Raw genomic sequence first — 12,754 nt, 5'->3', positions numbered from 1 at the left:
AAACATTTAGCTACAAATACACCCAGCAAACAAGGCAGCAGATGCCAGCTGTTGTCCCAGCATCTCTGCCTCACTTTTCTGTCCATCTACAGGCACAGATACGAGCCACAGGGTCACTGTGTGCACACATACACTCACACATTTAAACAAAACCATTCCGCCTATATCAGGTCCTTTGGGTAACAGTGCCTGGTTATTGACAGCTGTTACATAAGAGTGCAAAGAGGTTGTAGGGGGCAGAAAATCCCAGCGCTGCTGATTTAGGGTCTGACTCCTGGTCATTAATCTGGTGGAAGCTGAGAGCTCCCTGTGTGCCTGATTAAACGGGACCCGCTCCAGCAGATCCTCCGCTCCCCCTCGCTGCCTGTCTGTCCTGGTAGGTGGTTCGCTGGCGAACCCTGACTGCCAGGCATCCAGAAAAAGGCACAAGCCACGTGTGTGTGTGTGTGTGTGTGCGTGTCACACGGTTATGTCAGAAATCACAGCGTTGAGGATGTTTGCAGCTTTTTATAGAGACACTCAGTCTTCACAAAAGCAAACTAAGGTAACTTCAGGCTGCAGGTCCAAAACGCCAAACTCGCCACTGGGTCATTTGGTGACAGACAAATGCTTGCAGATCACCATGGTGCCACAGTAAGGCCACACATGTAACATGACTGCAGGGGTGGGGGGGGGGGCGCACAGAGACATGGCACAGCTCAGGATAATCATAAATTCAGTCATCTTCAGGCACAATCAGTCATCTTCAGTCGTCAGTCATCGTCACCCGTCAGTCATCGCTTTCCGGGCAGATCATGGGAATTTGAGGAAAACCTTTCCTATTGTTTCTTTTTTCCAGATGATTATTTTCAACAGGAAATGAATGGAGGTAAACAGCACCCTGATTAAATTCAGGGTGCCTTCATGTTAGTGTTTTTCATATTTCTTTAGGTCCCAGTTCAAACTGTGTAGGGGTGCGTGGGACTGCCCTGTCCCCTTGGTCCACAACTGGACCCACCCCAGAGGCGCAGACACTGTTAGAAGCAGCAGAAGTCACTGTCAGGCATCATCGGTGGATAAGGTCAGTGATGTTTATGTTTTTTTCTGACTGTAAAGATATCGTTGTCAGGCGCGTAGGGTGTCCATACACCTTTCCCAATGGCTCCGTTGACTCACTGGTCTATGGTGGCCATCTGTGGGATGTCAATGTGCAAACTTATCACCTGATGAGCTGCTGAGTCCATGGTGGTGTCCCCAAAGGTAGTATAGACATCACCATACCCCGCAGGACACGTGTGTGACCAAGTGAGGCCAAACAGCTGCAGTGGGCATCTGTGCAAGGCTCATGGTGTGTGTGTGTGGATGAAAGTAGTGTGAGCTTCCTCTAAATGAGTAGAGGTGTGGATATTGTTCTGAACTGAGGCATCCACTGAGTGCTAAAGCAATATCACATGGAGGACCTCAAGGTTTGTAGAGCATATTAACAGAAGCTATCAAAGATTACTGCACCCTGGGCTCAAGGCAGCAAAAAAATCCATATTATATCTTAAAATGCCAGGAGATCTTAATTATTTTCAGGCTAAATTAATTATGTTTGATGATACTAATCAATGGTAGCTAACTTTGAGGTATGTCTTCCACAGATTCCACCACAGGCGATGGGTTTGGGGGTGCCCCTGGCTGTGGATGGCGGTGATGGAGGGTACCTCAGATGGTAATGCTCACTGTGACCAGAGTGATATATTATATTCTATTTTATGTTCAATTGAGAAGTCAAATAGGAGAGAAGCCTGTCATTTGAGTTTGTGGTGAAATCATTACACCCTTATTGGTAAGAGCCAAATTGGCCCCAACCCCCCCAAAAAAATACTCACAGTATGTCAACAATACTGGTAGGTGCATGTCTCTACCGTCTATCCCCAAATCTACACCCTTGCATTCAGGTGCCCTTCTTTTCCATTGTCGGGGTCGGCCCCGTCTTCAGAAGCTGACCCCCCTCTGCATCACGAATGGCACGAATGAAAGAAGAATCCCAGTGAAACTTTAAATGCCTGTGTGATATTCGGGGGCTCTGCTGCTTGCTGGTGTGTTTGTTTTCCTATATGTGAGACAGAGAGGAAGAATGGGAGAGGGCGAGAGAGGGAGGGAGTAAGAGAGAGCGAGAGTAAGAGAGAGGCAGAGAGAGAAAGAAGCTGAGAGACAGGGAGAGAGATAGGGAAAGGGAGGGAGAGAGTGAGAGAGAGGGAGAGGGAATTAAAGAGACTGGCACGACTGTTACTGCGCTCCTGAGTCGCTTGGAGAAACTTGGTCAGATCGATCTCTTGCGGAGCCTCAGTGGGCCGTGGGGAACCTCCGCTTCCCGTTCCCTGCTCAATCCCAGTCCACGCTTTTGCCTCCTGGAAACAGGTGAACTGGAATAGGTTGTCGGAGTTGCTTCATATGGGATTTTTTTGTTGTTCTTTTGACTGGGATTTCCTACACTCAAATTTCCAGTGTTTAATTCCGACTGTGCTGCTCTTCTGGACCTTTACACTCTGGAGTCAATCAGGAGTTTATTTTGGCGTCAGCAGTCACGCATTTCCATGGAACCGCTGGCTGACAGTCAACATGTAAGTGCCTTTGCTGTGCTGACTGTTGCATGAAAGCATGAATATTGTAGTTATAAAGTGGTTAAGCAGGAACAGTCTCCTGTCAGACTCAAGCTTTTAGGGATAGAATGGACTCTACCCAGCTAACTGACGGCAGATTAATAATTCTGATAATTACAGTTTGCAGCGTTTCAGGGGACTGATTGAAAAAGAAAAGAGTTTCTTCTTCTATAACTTTGAATGCAAACTGAAGTCTTCCAGCTTGAGGAAAGCCAGGACTATGCACTAAACCGAATCCCGAATCAATGGAGCAGACTGCGCAAGAATATATCCACTATGTGAGGCAGAAAGCCTGCGAGGTGTGTGAGGCAGAAAGCCCATGAGGTGTGTGTGAGGCAGAAAGCCCGTGAGACAGAAAGCCTGTGAGGTGTGTGAGAGGCAGGAAGTCCGCGAGGTGTGTGAGAGGCAGAAAGCCTGTGAGGTGTGTGAGAGGCAAAAAGCCTGTGAGGTGTGTGAGAGGCAAAAAGCCTGTGAGGTGTGTGAGAGGCAGGAAGCCCGCGAGGTGTGTGTGAGAGGCAAAAAGCCCGTGAGGTGTGTGAGAGGCAAAAAGCCCGTGAGGTGTGTGAGAGGCAAAAATCCCGTGAGGTGTGTGAGAGGCAGGAAGTCCGCGAGGTGTGTGAGAGGCAGAAAGCCCGTGAGGTGTGTGAGAGGCAAAAAGCCCGTGAGGTGTGTGAGAGGCAGGAAGTCCGCGAGGTGTGTGAGAGGCAGAAAGCACGTGAGGTGTGTGAGAGGCAAAAAGCCCGTGAGGTGTGTGAGAGGCAGGAAGTCCGCGAGGTGTGTGAGAGGCAGAAAGCACGTGAGGTGTGTGAGAGGCAAAAAGCCTGTGATGTGTGTGAGAGGCAGGAAGCCGGCGAGGTGTGTGAGAGGCAGGAAGCCCGGGAGGTGTGTGAGAGGCAGGAAGCCCGTGAGGTGTGTGAGAGGCAGGAAGCCTGCGATGTGTGTGAGAGGCAGGAAGCCCGTGAGGTGTGTGAGAGGCAAAAAGCCTGTGAGGTGTGTGAGAGGCAGGAAGCCAGCGAGGTGTGTGAGAGGCAGGAAGCCCGTGAGGTGTGTGAGAGGCAGGAAGCCTGCGATGTGTGTGAGAGGCAGGAAACCTGCGATGTGTGTGAGAGGCAGGAAGCCGGCGAGGTGTGTGAGAGGCAGGAAGCCTGTGAGGTGTGTGAGAGGCAGGAAGCCCGCGATGTGTGTGTGAGGCAGGAAGCCTTTGAGGTGTGTGAGAGGCAGGAAGCCCGCGATGTGTGTGAGAGGCAGGAGGAGCCGTGGAGTCTCAGAACGAGTCTGCAGTTTAGTTAAATAAAAAAACAGTCCCAAGCCAAGCTGCATGACATTTTAGTACTGTCATGCATTACTCTAACATAATAGTATTAATACTACATTTGCTTCAGCAAATGTTTGTATCATAACGGCAATATTCAAAAGCATAATAATAATAATAATAATTATTATTATTATTTTCTCAGCAGAATTAGCCTGAACCTGAGCTTCCTGCCCACGGCTGGATCTGCCTCATCTCTTAAAGCAGGGGTCTCCAACTCCGGTCCTGGAGAGCTACCATCCAGTAGGTTTTCTATCCTACTTGGCTTCTGATGAGCCACACCTGCTCCTGGTATTTACCTGAGAACAGGTGTGGCTCATCAGAAGCCAGGTAGGATTGAAATTAGCGGGAGAACATTTCAAACTGGATTTAAGGAAGCACTTCTTTACACAGCGTGTAGTCAGAGTATGGAATAGTCTTCCTGATAACGTAGTGCAAGCTGAATCCTTGGGTTCCTTTAAATCAGAGCTAGATAAGATTTTAACAACTCTGAGCTATTAGTTTAGTTCTCCCCAAGCGAGCTCGATGGGCCGAATGGCCTCCTCTCGTTTGTATAGTTCTTATGTTCTTATGAAAACCTACTGGATAGTAGCTCTCCAGGACCAGAGTTGGAGACCCCTGTCTTAAAGTGAGTGTCAGCTGAAGCACACACGCTAATCACCGCATTAGCGGCTGACGTTCCCTGATGGGGGGGTCACAGGCAGGGTGCCGATAGGGATGTGGGCCCACACATTTTACCATGAGGGACCCCAAAGGCCAGGGCCGGGGTTTGGAAGCTCGCTCTGCCCTATGGTAGGGTGAAGCTCAGTGTGTCTATGTGGGGGAGGCGCGTGGGGGAGGCGCATGTGGCGGCTCCGGGTGACGCTCCCTCTCACTGCGGCGTCCTCGTCGCTGCTCGTAACTGTCCTCATATCCCAGCAAGACTCACGCATCTGCCGCATTCCAACTATATACATCCCGACAAGTCATTATAAAGCACACACTGTGTAAAATCGCACTCTGTGAATTCATTGTTCCTTATTTAGCTGTTGTGTAGAAATCCCATAATGATCAAGCTGCACTCGGCTGGGTGATCGCATGTTCGGCTGGCCAGTCCCTACCCCCCCAGACCCCACCCCTGGATGTACAAACCCCTCAGCACTTTAGCCTCTGAGCCCCCCAGTGGTGGTGGTCAAAGACATAACACAGTTATCAGTGTTTTTAGAGTGTGTGGCTCAGTTGAGATGAGCACCCCCCCCCCCCCCGTCACCATGGAAACATCTTACCTGTGGCGTTTAGGCCAGATATGTTTTCCCTGGGTCATGCCGTCTATCCCAGTTGCCCCCTTAGCAGTGTAGCTAAGCTCGACTTGCTGGCTGAGATCCCCCTCAAGCACCCCTGCAGATGTGCTTGGGAGTCTGTCAGACCAGGCCGGTGTGTTTGCGTCACTAGATCATCTCACCTGAAGCATGACTGGCTTTTTTTGATGAAAAATATTTCGTTAGCATCATTCAGGACGATCAGCTCCCTGACTCGACAGCGCCCCCCCCTGGGCTGCAGCATGACGGCTTCCCGCTTTGTAGGTCTCTCTTCTGAGGTCACGGACTACAAGCAGCTGAAGGCCAGAAATGTTACATCAGATAAACCGCTAGCTCCCGCGGACAGCTCTCTGCCTCTTGCTCACGTTAGCCTGGCTGTGACAGCGACACGGAGCATTCCATATGCATAAGCCATACATGCGGCGTGCCTCTGGCGTGTTGGGGGTCCCTGGGCCTGCCCAGCCTATTCTGTTGTCAGGGCGTGTTTTGTTTGCTCACTGATACGCACTGACTGATATCCGTGTGCCGATTAGATTGAGAAGCATGCCTGTGGATGCATGTGTGTGGGCGTTCACACGTGCCTCTATGTACACGTGTGTGCCCATGGCTGAGTAGCTCCCCGCAGCATGTGTGCATGCATGTTTGCCTTGGCCCTCCCTGCTGCTGCCTCTCCTGCGTCGCGCTGGCCTTCTCGCTGGGAACGTGCTCCACTCCGCGTGGCCGGCTTTTCTTCCTCATTCCCACAAATTCTTTTCTCTGGTAATTGTGACTCATATGCTTGAAAGAGAGTCGCATGTTTTTCATGTTCCTCTGTGGGCGACACCCCCCACGCGCAGCTGCCTGGCTGTCAGCCAGCCCCTCTGGACTCTCCCGACATGCAAGCCGCTGTAACGTGGCATGAACCGAGCCGAGCAGCGTGTGCCACCAGCCGCTTTCCGCTGTCGTTATGTTCAGGCGCTCTGCATGGACGCCTCACCTCAGCTTGTCCTGTTTCCTATCTGCATACAAAGCCTTTCTGGCCTCCTGGGCCCATACAGAGAGTCAGGTCACATGACCTGACAGTCCCGTGCCCCAGCTGCCCACGGCCCATTAAATAAACCAGCCCTGGAGCTGAGATACAGCGCCAGCTCCTGTATCCACTGTATGCTTATTAATAACAAGGTCTTCTACTCGCAAAGTGGCAGCTCTGGCTTTAAACACAACCAAGGTCCCTGTTTTGTACGGTTTACAGTCTTTCCCTGGCTCTCAGGTTTGTAAACTCCTGTTGCATTAATTTAACTTGTTCAAGTGACATTTACGGCACCCTGTGTGGGCAGGTCAGTAAATTGAGGGGGTATCCCGGTCCTGGAGAGATGCTCTGTGCTTCACAGCTCACCCCTTTGCCTCCCTGTGACACCTACCTCAAGTCAAGTCAAGTCAAGTCAATTCAAGCAAAGCTTTATTGTCGTCCCAGCCATATACGGGACACAATCTAACAAAATCACATTCCTCCTGAACCCACAGTGCAACATTCATGACAGGGCAGACATTACTGTGCAGAAGACATACTTATGGAATTATTTACGTGGTGCAAAAAACTCCCTGTACAGTTATTAATAATTTAAGGGGATAGCAGACAAGGTGAAGACTACTGTCATAACAACATAACATAACATAACAGAACAATCAATGAACAGGCACACAATATAACACTGCCCACCCCCCCCCACCCCCCCCGGAGCAGGGGCCCACAGCAGCCAGCGAATGCAGAGCAGGTGTGTTAAGCATCGCACTCTGCCTGAGCTCAGCATGTCACATGACCTCCCCAGCCCAAGCAATAACGAGTGACGAAGGTGGCCGTACTGCCACGACCCCAAAACCGCCCTCGCATTGATGTTATTCAGTGAAGCCAGGGTCCAGTTGCTGACCGATTAATGCACTTTTAATGACTAAGGGGACCAGGAGACTGCGGAGAACTGTGAAGCATTTGTGAAGCATTAGCCTGTGTTGTGAGCTGGTGCCAACAGGTGGCAGGGCAGATAGAACAACGAGTGTGTGACAGTGAGGGGCCCAGTGCTGACAGCTTCGGTAAAACCATTAAATAAAGTCATACCCTGTGATAGGAGTAACTCTGGGTGAGTGACTTAGTGCATCAAGATGTTTGTCCCCAGCTGTGGGCGGCCTGAGACCATTCGCTAATGACTGCTTCTCCATCCACAGAGCGATGGGGCGCATGAGTGCAGTGTGACAAATACATTGCAGGTGTTAGTCTCTCAGAGCAGTGCTGTGTGGTTCTGCTCAGTGCAGAACCTTCTTGGCCCAGATTCCACCCAAATCCCACTGCGAAATAGAAACGTTCTGCTGTACTAATTTGTTGACTCTTCTAAAGCTCTGCAAACAGTTTGCCAGGCCAGAGGTCAATGGCTGCTGGATGTACTCTCTGACTCTCTGACTTCCAGCTCACTCGACCCCATTAGTCAATAAGCCCCCCAGCAAAACACTGCCCCTTGTGGCTGGAAGTGTCTGACACATTTCCAAAAAAAAAAAACAATTAGTCCAGCTCCCCTTGACGTGTCAGGGCAAAACTGGGCTGGGCAGCACGACGAGCTGACCTCGTACAGAACTGAGATGACTGGTGTGGTGGCAGTCATGAGGAACTCATTCCCTTATGCTCACTTACCAGGTTAGGCACCATGAAGTGTCCATGAACATCCCCTGGAACACAAGTGGGTAGGACTGGGTATATGCATAGGACAAGTGGGTATGGGGGATGGAAGAATGGATGGTGACTTTCTCCTGCCTGCTTTTCTAAGGAAGTACAACAAAAAACAAGCAATAATGGACAATCCAGGCTGTGTTAACACAATGAAGGAAAATCTATAAACTCTCTAACATTATAGTTTCATTCAGAACCACACAAATGGTTCTGGTTCAGGCTCCCACTGAACATTTTCCCTCTTCCAAGATGACTGGCATTCTGGGTAGGTGGATTTCCCAGTGGGCACATGTCCCTCTTCCCATGACTCGACCGGGGTGACTGGTGGAAGTGGCGTTTATCCTGTGGACGCTCCCAGGGATGTGGATCGCTTTTTGAGGGGGTGTCAGAGATGTGAGCAGGACTCTGGCTGGTGCCCGGTGACAGATGAGGCAGGAGCGGACACTGGGGATCTGGTTGACCGCACGTTGTCCTTTGGTCTGTACTGCTGCTCCCTCACTGGCACTGAGCTCTCGGCTCCCAGATTGATGTGATACTTCCATCATTATCTCTCTGTCTCTTCACAGATTTTATGTAGACAGGTAGAGCTGCACCTTATTTTGCTTTTTCAAGCCAGGCACTGAAGACACAGGAGCCACCTTCTTCTCCTGTGAGGATGTTTAATGTGAGATGAGCAGGGCTGCTAACTATTTATTGCAGGCAGTGACTAACGCATCTCACCCATTGAGGGATGTAGGAGTGTCCTGTCTATCAGAAGCTTTTTGGGTTGCCTAGGATTTAAGCTTCCTGAAGATTTTCTGATATCGCAATATATTGACGTGGTACGTTTCTTAAAGACTTGGGTTGTTTGTTTACTTGTTATCGTTTGTTGCTTGGGGGTACACTCTGCATTCTTCTGATTACAAATTCAACCAAGGAGACCTCAATAGATAGTTTTGACATGAGTGTTTAATTGTTGAAACAATTTAAATAATTTGGTGAACAGTGTTTTGGCAAAGCCAGGACCAGGACGGGGAGCCGAAGGTGGTGGAGGGGAGGAGGCGGGAGAACCGAATAGCTGTAACGGCAAAGAAGTGGGTTAGACTTACTCTTTATATAAAACCTGGAGCGATGTGATTGGACACGCTTGCATTCATTAGGTCTCCTTGTTTGAACTTTCGTATTCACTTTCATTTCAAATGGTTATTAGGGATCCATGATCTTTTGTTTAAAAAAAAGGTCATTTTGTTGGGCACCCTGTCCCTGAATCCACCTGGCCACCCCCCACCCCCAGCTGCACCTGTGTACCTGGTCTGAATGTCTGAAATTGAGTGTGAGATCGAAGGCACAGGCCCCCGAGGCACCACCCTCGTGTGACATACCCCGAGAGCTGTCATCGCTGGCAGAAGGTCATTGGGAATCCCTGCGAATGCCTTGAATGTTGAGGATCTTTGTGGAGGGGGGGGTGGTGGGCTTCTGGTCAGCCCGGGTGGCAGGGGTACCAAAAGCTGCTTTGCTCTGGGTGGTCCGACTCAGGCTGTAGGGCCTTTTCATTTGTATATGTTTTCCATTTCACTAATTCACTTTAGGGTTGCGGTTTGTCTTTTTGTACATCATAATATACATCCTGAGGCTGGCATGAGAGGGCAGCTAAGTCAAGGGCTTTGTTATTGACAGTGTGTGTGTTGGGTAAGTTTACACTGTGAGAAGTTCATTCAAACACAAGAGATCTGTGCAGTCGCATCCATGTCTGCCTTATCAGTGATCTTCTGTGTCTTTTGCTCCTACCCTAGATCAAACAGTACAGCTAGACGGACCCGATCTGAACTCCCTGCAAGCATAAATCTGCATTGGACCCAATGGAACAGAATCAGCCCCAGGCTCAGACCCATCCAGGAACCATCTGACAGACAGTCAGCAGTCCGGCATTATATAGGGTCCCAGACCCTGCAATGTGCTCTCTGACTGAGTGGAGATGAGTCTTACAGAGAAGCACTATGGATCTTCACACAGAGACGGTGACTCTTCCAGCATTGACCCAAATCACATGCTAAAATTTGTGAAAGTGTATGGAAACTGGTCATCATTCAATAGCAATACATTACACTACCCTTGACATAAGGCTCCCAGCTCACAATCTGAGAAATTCCTGCAATGAATCTTGTATGGGAATGGTATGTATCAGGCAGCACCATGGATCGCCGTCACACAGCATTGGGAGACCCCAGTATGAGAACAAATGGATCTGTAAACCCAATCTGACCCTAGCTGTTGATGACATCTGATGAGCTTCTTCTAAACCCCCAAAACTAAAGGTTGTGGGTTGTGGAGATGGATCGGGAGAATCAGTCGGCTGAGCAGTTTTTTGGAAACACCTCTGGCGATGATCCCTGGGATGAGACCGTCCTCTTGGGTTTGCAGGTTTCCCTCTCAGCCGTCCTGGCCATGATTACCCTGGCAACAGTGCTCTCTAATGCCTTTGTGATCACTGCCATCTTTCTGACACGGAAGCTACACACTCCAGCCAATTTTCTGATTGGTTCTCTGGCGGTGACAGACCTCCTTGTTTCCATCCTGGTCATGCCCATCAGTATCGTCTACACGGTAAGCAAGACCTGGTCCTTCGGTCAGATCGTGTGCACCATATGGTTATCTTCTGACATCACCTTTTGCACAGCCTCCATCTTGCACTTGTGTGTCATTGCTCTGGACCGCTACTGGGCCATCACAGATGCGCTGGAGTACTCCAAGCGGCGCACCACGTGCCGTGCTGTGGCCATGATTGCTGTGGTCTGGATCATCTCTATCTCCATCTCTATGCCTCCACTCTTCTGGCAGCAAGCGAAGGCCCAGGAGGAGGTTACGATGTGCGTGGTAAACACGGACAAGATCTCCTATACCCTCTACTCTACCTTTGGGGCCTTCTACGTGCCTACTGTACTCCTGGTCATCCTGTATGGCCGCATCTACATAGCTGCCCGTTCCCGGATCTTCAAGACACCCTCGACCCGGGGCAAGCGCTTCACCACTGCGCAGCTCGTCCACAATTCCGCAGGTTCATCCCTCAGCTCCATCAATTCCACCTCAAACCAGGAGGGAGCGCACTTTCGGCCTGGGAGTGGCAGGGCCGTTGAAGCTGGGGTCGAGGCGGGCTCGAGTGGCGGCTCGCCCCTTTTCACCAACAGCGTCAAGGTGAGGCTAGGTGACGCCATTGCTGAGCGAAAGCGCATCAGCGCTGCCCGTGAGAGGAAGGCCACCAAGACTCTGGGCATCATACTAGGTGCCTTTATCATCTGCTGGTTGCCCTTCTTCGTAGTCACCCTAGTGATGGGGATCTGCAAGGACTGCTGGTCCCACCCAGTGCTCTTTGACGTCTTCACCTGGCTTGGCTACCTGAACTCCCTCATCAACCCCGTGATCTACACAGTCTTTAACGATGAGTTCAAGCAGGCTTTCCACAAACTCATCAAGTTCAAGCGCTGCAACTGAAGAGTATCGTGAGGCATTCTGTATTGTTCTCCTCCACCTCCCTCGCTTGTGTCTGTGTGAAAACAGGATTATGAATCAGCAGATCCCAATGCGATGTGGTGTTTGTCCATTTCATGAGCATATGCCACAACATACATTTTGTTGTTGCTTGTTGTATCTGCCTGTGTGATGGATCCTGTGCCGAACGTGAATTTTCTTTTAAATGCATGCAGAACTCAACTGTGGACACCTAATGCTGGTCCTGCCCTGATTGCACGTGTCTGCACTGGGTATACACAGGATTATCGGCTCTTTATGGGCCCTAAGTCACTTAAATGGTTCTCAGAAGGGAACTTAAATGACTTTTTCTTAATAGCTGTGATGTCTGTACCTTCTTTAATGCTAATGGTCATGAAAGACTGAAAAATGGAGTGAAACCACTCTTCAGGAACAGAAAGAAACAGAAAATTCCCCAGGAACTACAGCTCTCCAGCTTCCCCAGACGCTACAGCTTCCTCTGGCACTACAACTTCCCCAGACACTACAGCTTCCTCAGACCCTACAGCTTCCCCAGACACTACAGCTTCCTCTGGCACTACAACTTCCCCAGACACTACAGCTTCCTCAGACCCTACAGCTTCCCCAGACACTACAGCTTCCTCTGGCACTACAACTTCCCCAGACACTACAGCTTCCTCAGACCCTACAGCTTCCCCAGACACTACAGCTTCCTCTGGCACTACAACTTCCCCAGACACTACAGCTTCCTCAGACCCTACAGCTTCCCCAGACACTACAGCTTCCTCAGACCCTACAGCTTCCTCTGGCACTACAGCTTCCGCAGACACTATAACTTCCTCTGGCACTATGGCTTCCCCATCTTCCTCTGGCACTAGTTTCCTGTGACCCTACAGCTTCCTTTGGGTTTCTGTTGGTTTCCACTGTGTGTAACATCAGACTCTACTTGCTGCAGTGTTTTAACTATGTTAATAAAGAGCTAATGAAGTACAGAGAAAATGAAACTATTCTTTTCTCTGTGTGTGTGTGTGTGTGTGTGTGTGTGGGGGGGGGGGGTTCTGGACCCTGCCCACCAGTTGATCTGTGGTGCGGCCCTGGAGATGGCTGGAATCTATCAGAATAGTATGACCTAGGTAGGGGGGTGATCACAGGATTATCTTGCATGGAGGCAGAGGACCTGTATAGTAAGGGGGAGGGGTGGGGGGGGAGTTGTTTATTCAGATAACCTCAAGCAGCAACCAGAAGCAAGAAGGCGGGGCCAGGCAACAGCAAGGAGGCAGAGTCAGGCAGCAGCAAGAAGGCGGGGCCAGGCAACAGCAAGGAGGCGGAGTCAGGCAGCAGCAAGGAGGCGGGGCCA

General features: G+C 50.3%; 1 protein-coding gene across 3 annotated transcripts; it reads left to right on the top strand.

Moving 5' to 3' along the window:
- Nucleotides 1-768: 768 nt before the first annotated feature.
- htr1d (5-hydroxytryptamine (serotonin) receptor 1D, G protein-coupled) lies at nucleotides 769-12,384 on the top strand. Of its 3 annotated transcripts, XM_023823429.2 has the most exons (3): nucleotides 769-1,060; nucleotides 1,623-1,693; nucleotides 9,705-12,384. In XM_023823429.2, exon 3 carries the CDS (start codon nucleotides 10,243-10,245, stop codon nucleotides 11,398-11,400), a length of 1,158 nt encoding a protein of 385 aa, XP_023679197.1. In that variant the 5' UTR covers nucleotides 769-1,060; nucleotides 1,623-1,693; nucleotides 9,705-10,242; the 3' UTR covers nucleotides 11,401-12,384. The 3 variants fall into 3 exon arrangements, with proteins under 3 accessions (XP_023679197.1, XP_023679189.1, XP_023679206.1); XM_023823421.2 differs by lacking the exons at nucleotides 769-1,060; nucleotides 1,623-1,693 and adding an exon at nucleotides 2,212-2,588; XM_023823438.2 differs by lacking the exons at nucleotides 769-1,060; nucleotides 1,623-1,693 and adding an exon at nucleotides 8,668-8,753.
- Nucleotides 12,385-12,754: the final 370 nt, after the last annotated feature.

The sequence above is a fragment of the Paramormyrops kingsleyae genome, chromosome 14, assembly GCF_048594095.1.
Source record: "Paramormyrops kingsleyae isolate MSU_618 chromosome 14, PKINGS_0.4, whole genome shotgun sequence".
In the NCBI taxonomy this organism is placed as follows: Eukaryota; Metazoa; Chordata; class Actinopteri; order Osteoglossiformes; family Mormyridae; genus Paramormyrops; species Paramormyrops kingsleyae.
The sequence above is the reverse complement of the archived record's forward strand: the minus strand, read 5'-3'. Positions and strand labels throughout refer to the sequence as shown.

Coding starts and splice junctions, on each gene's coding strand:
- htr1d (XM_023823429.2), top strand. CDS start 10,243: ATGGATCGGGAGAATCAGTCGGCTGAGCAGTTTTTTGGAAACACCTCT.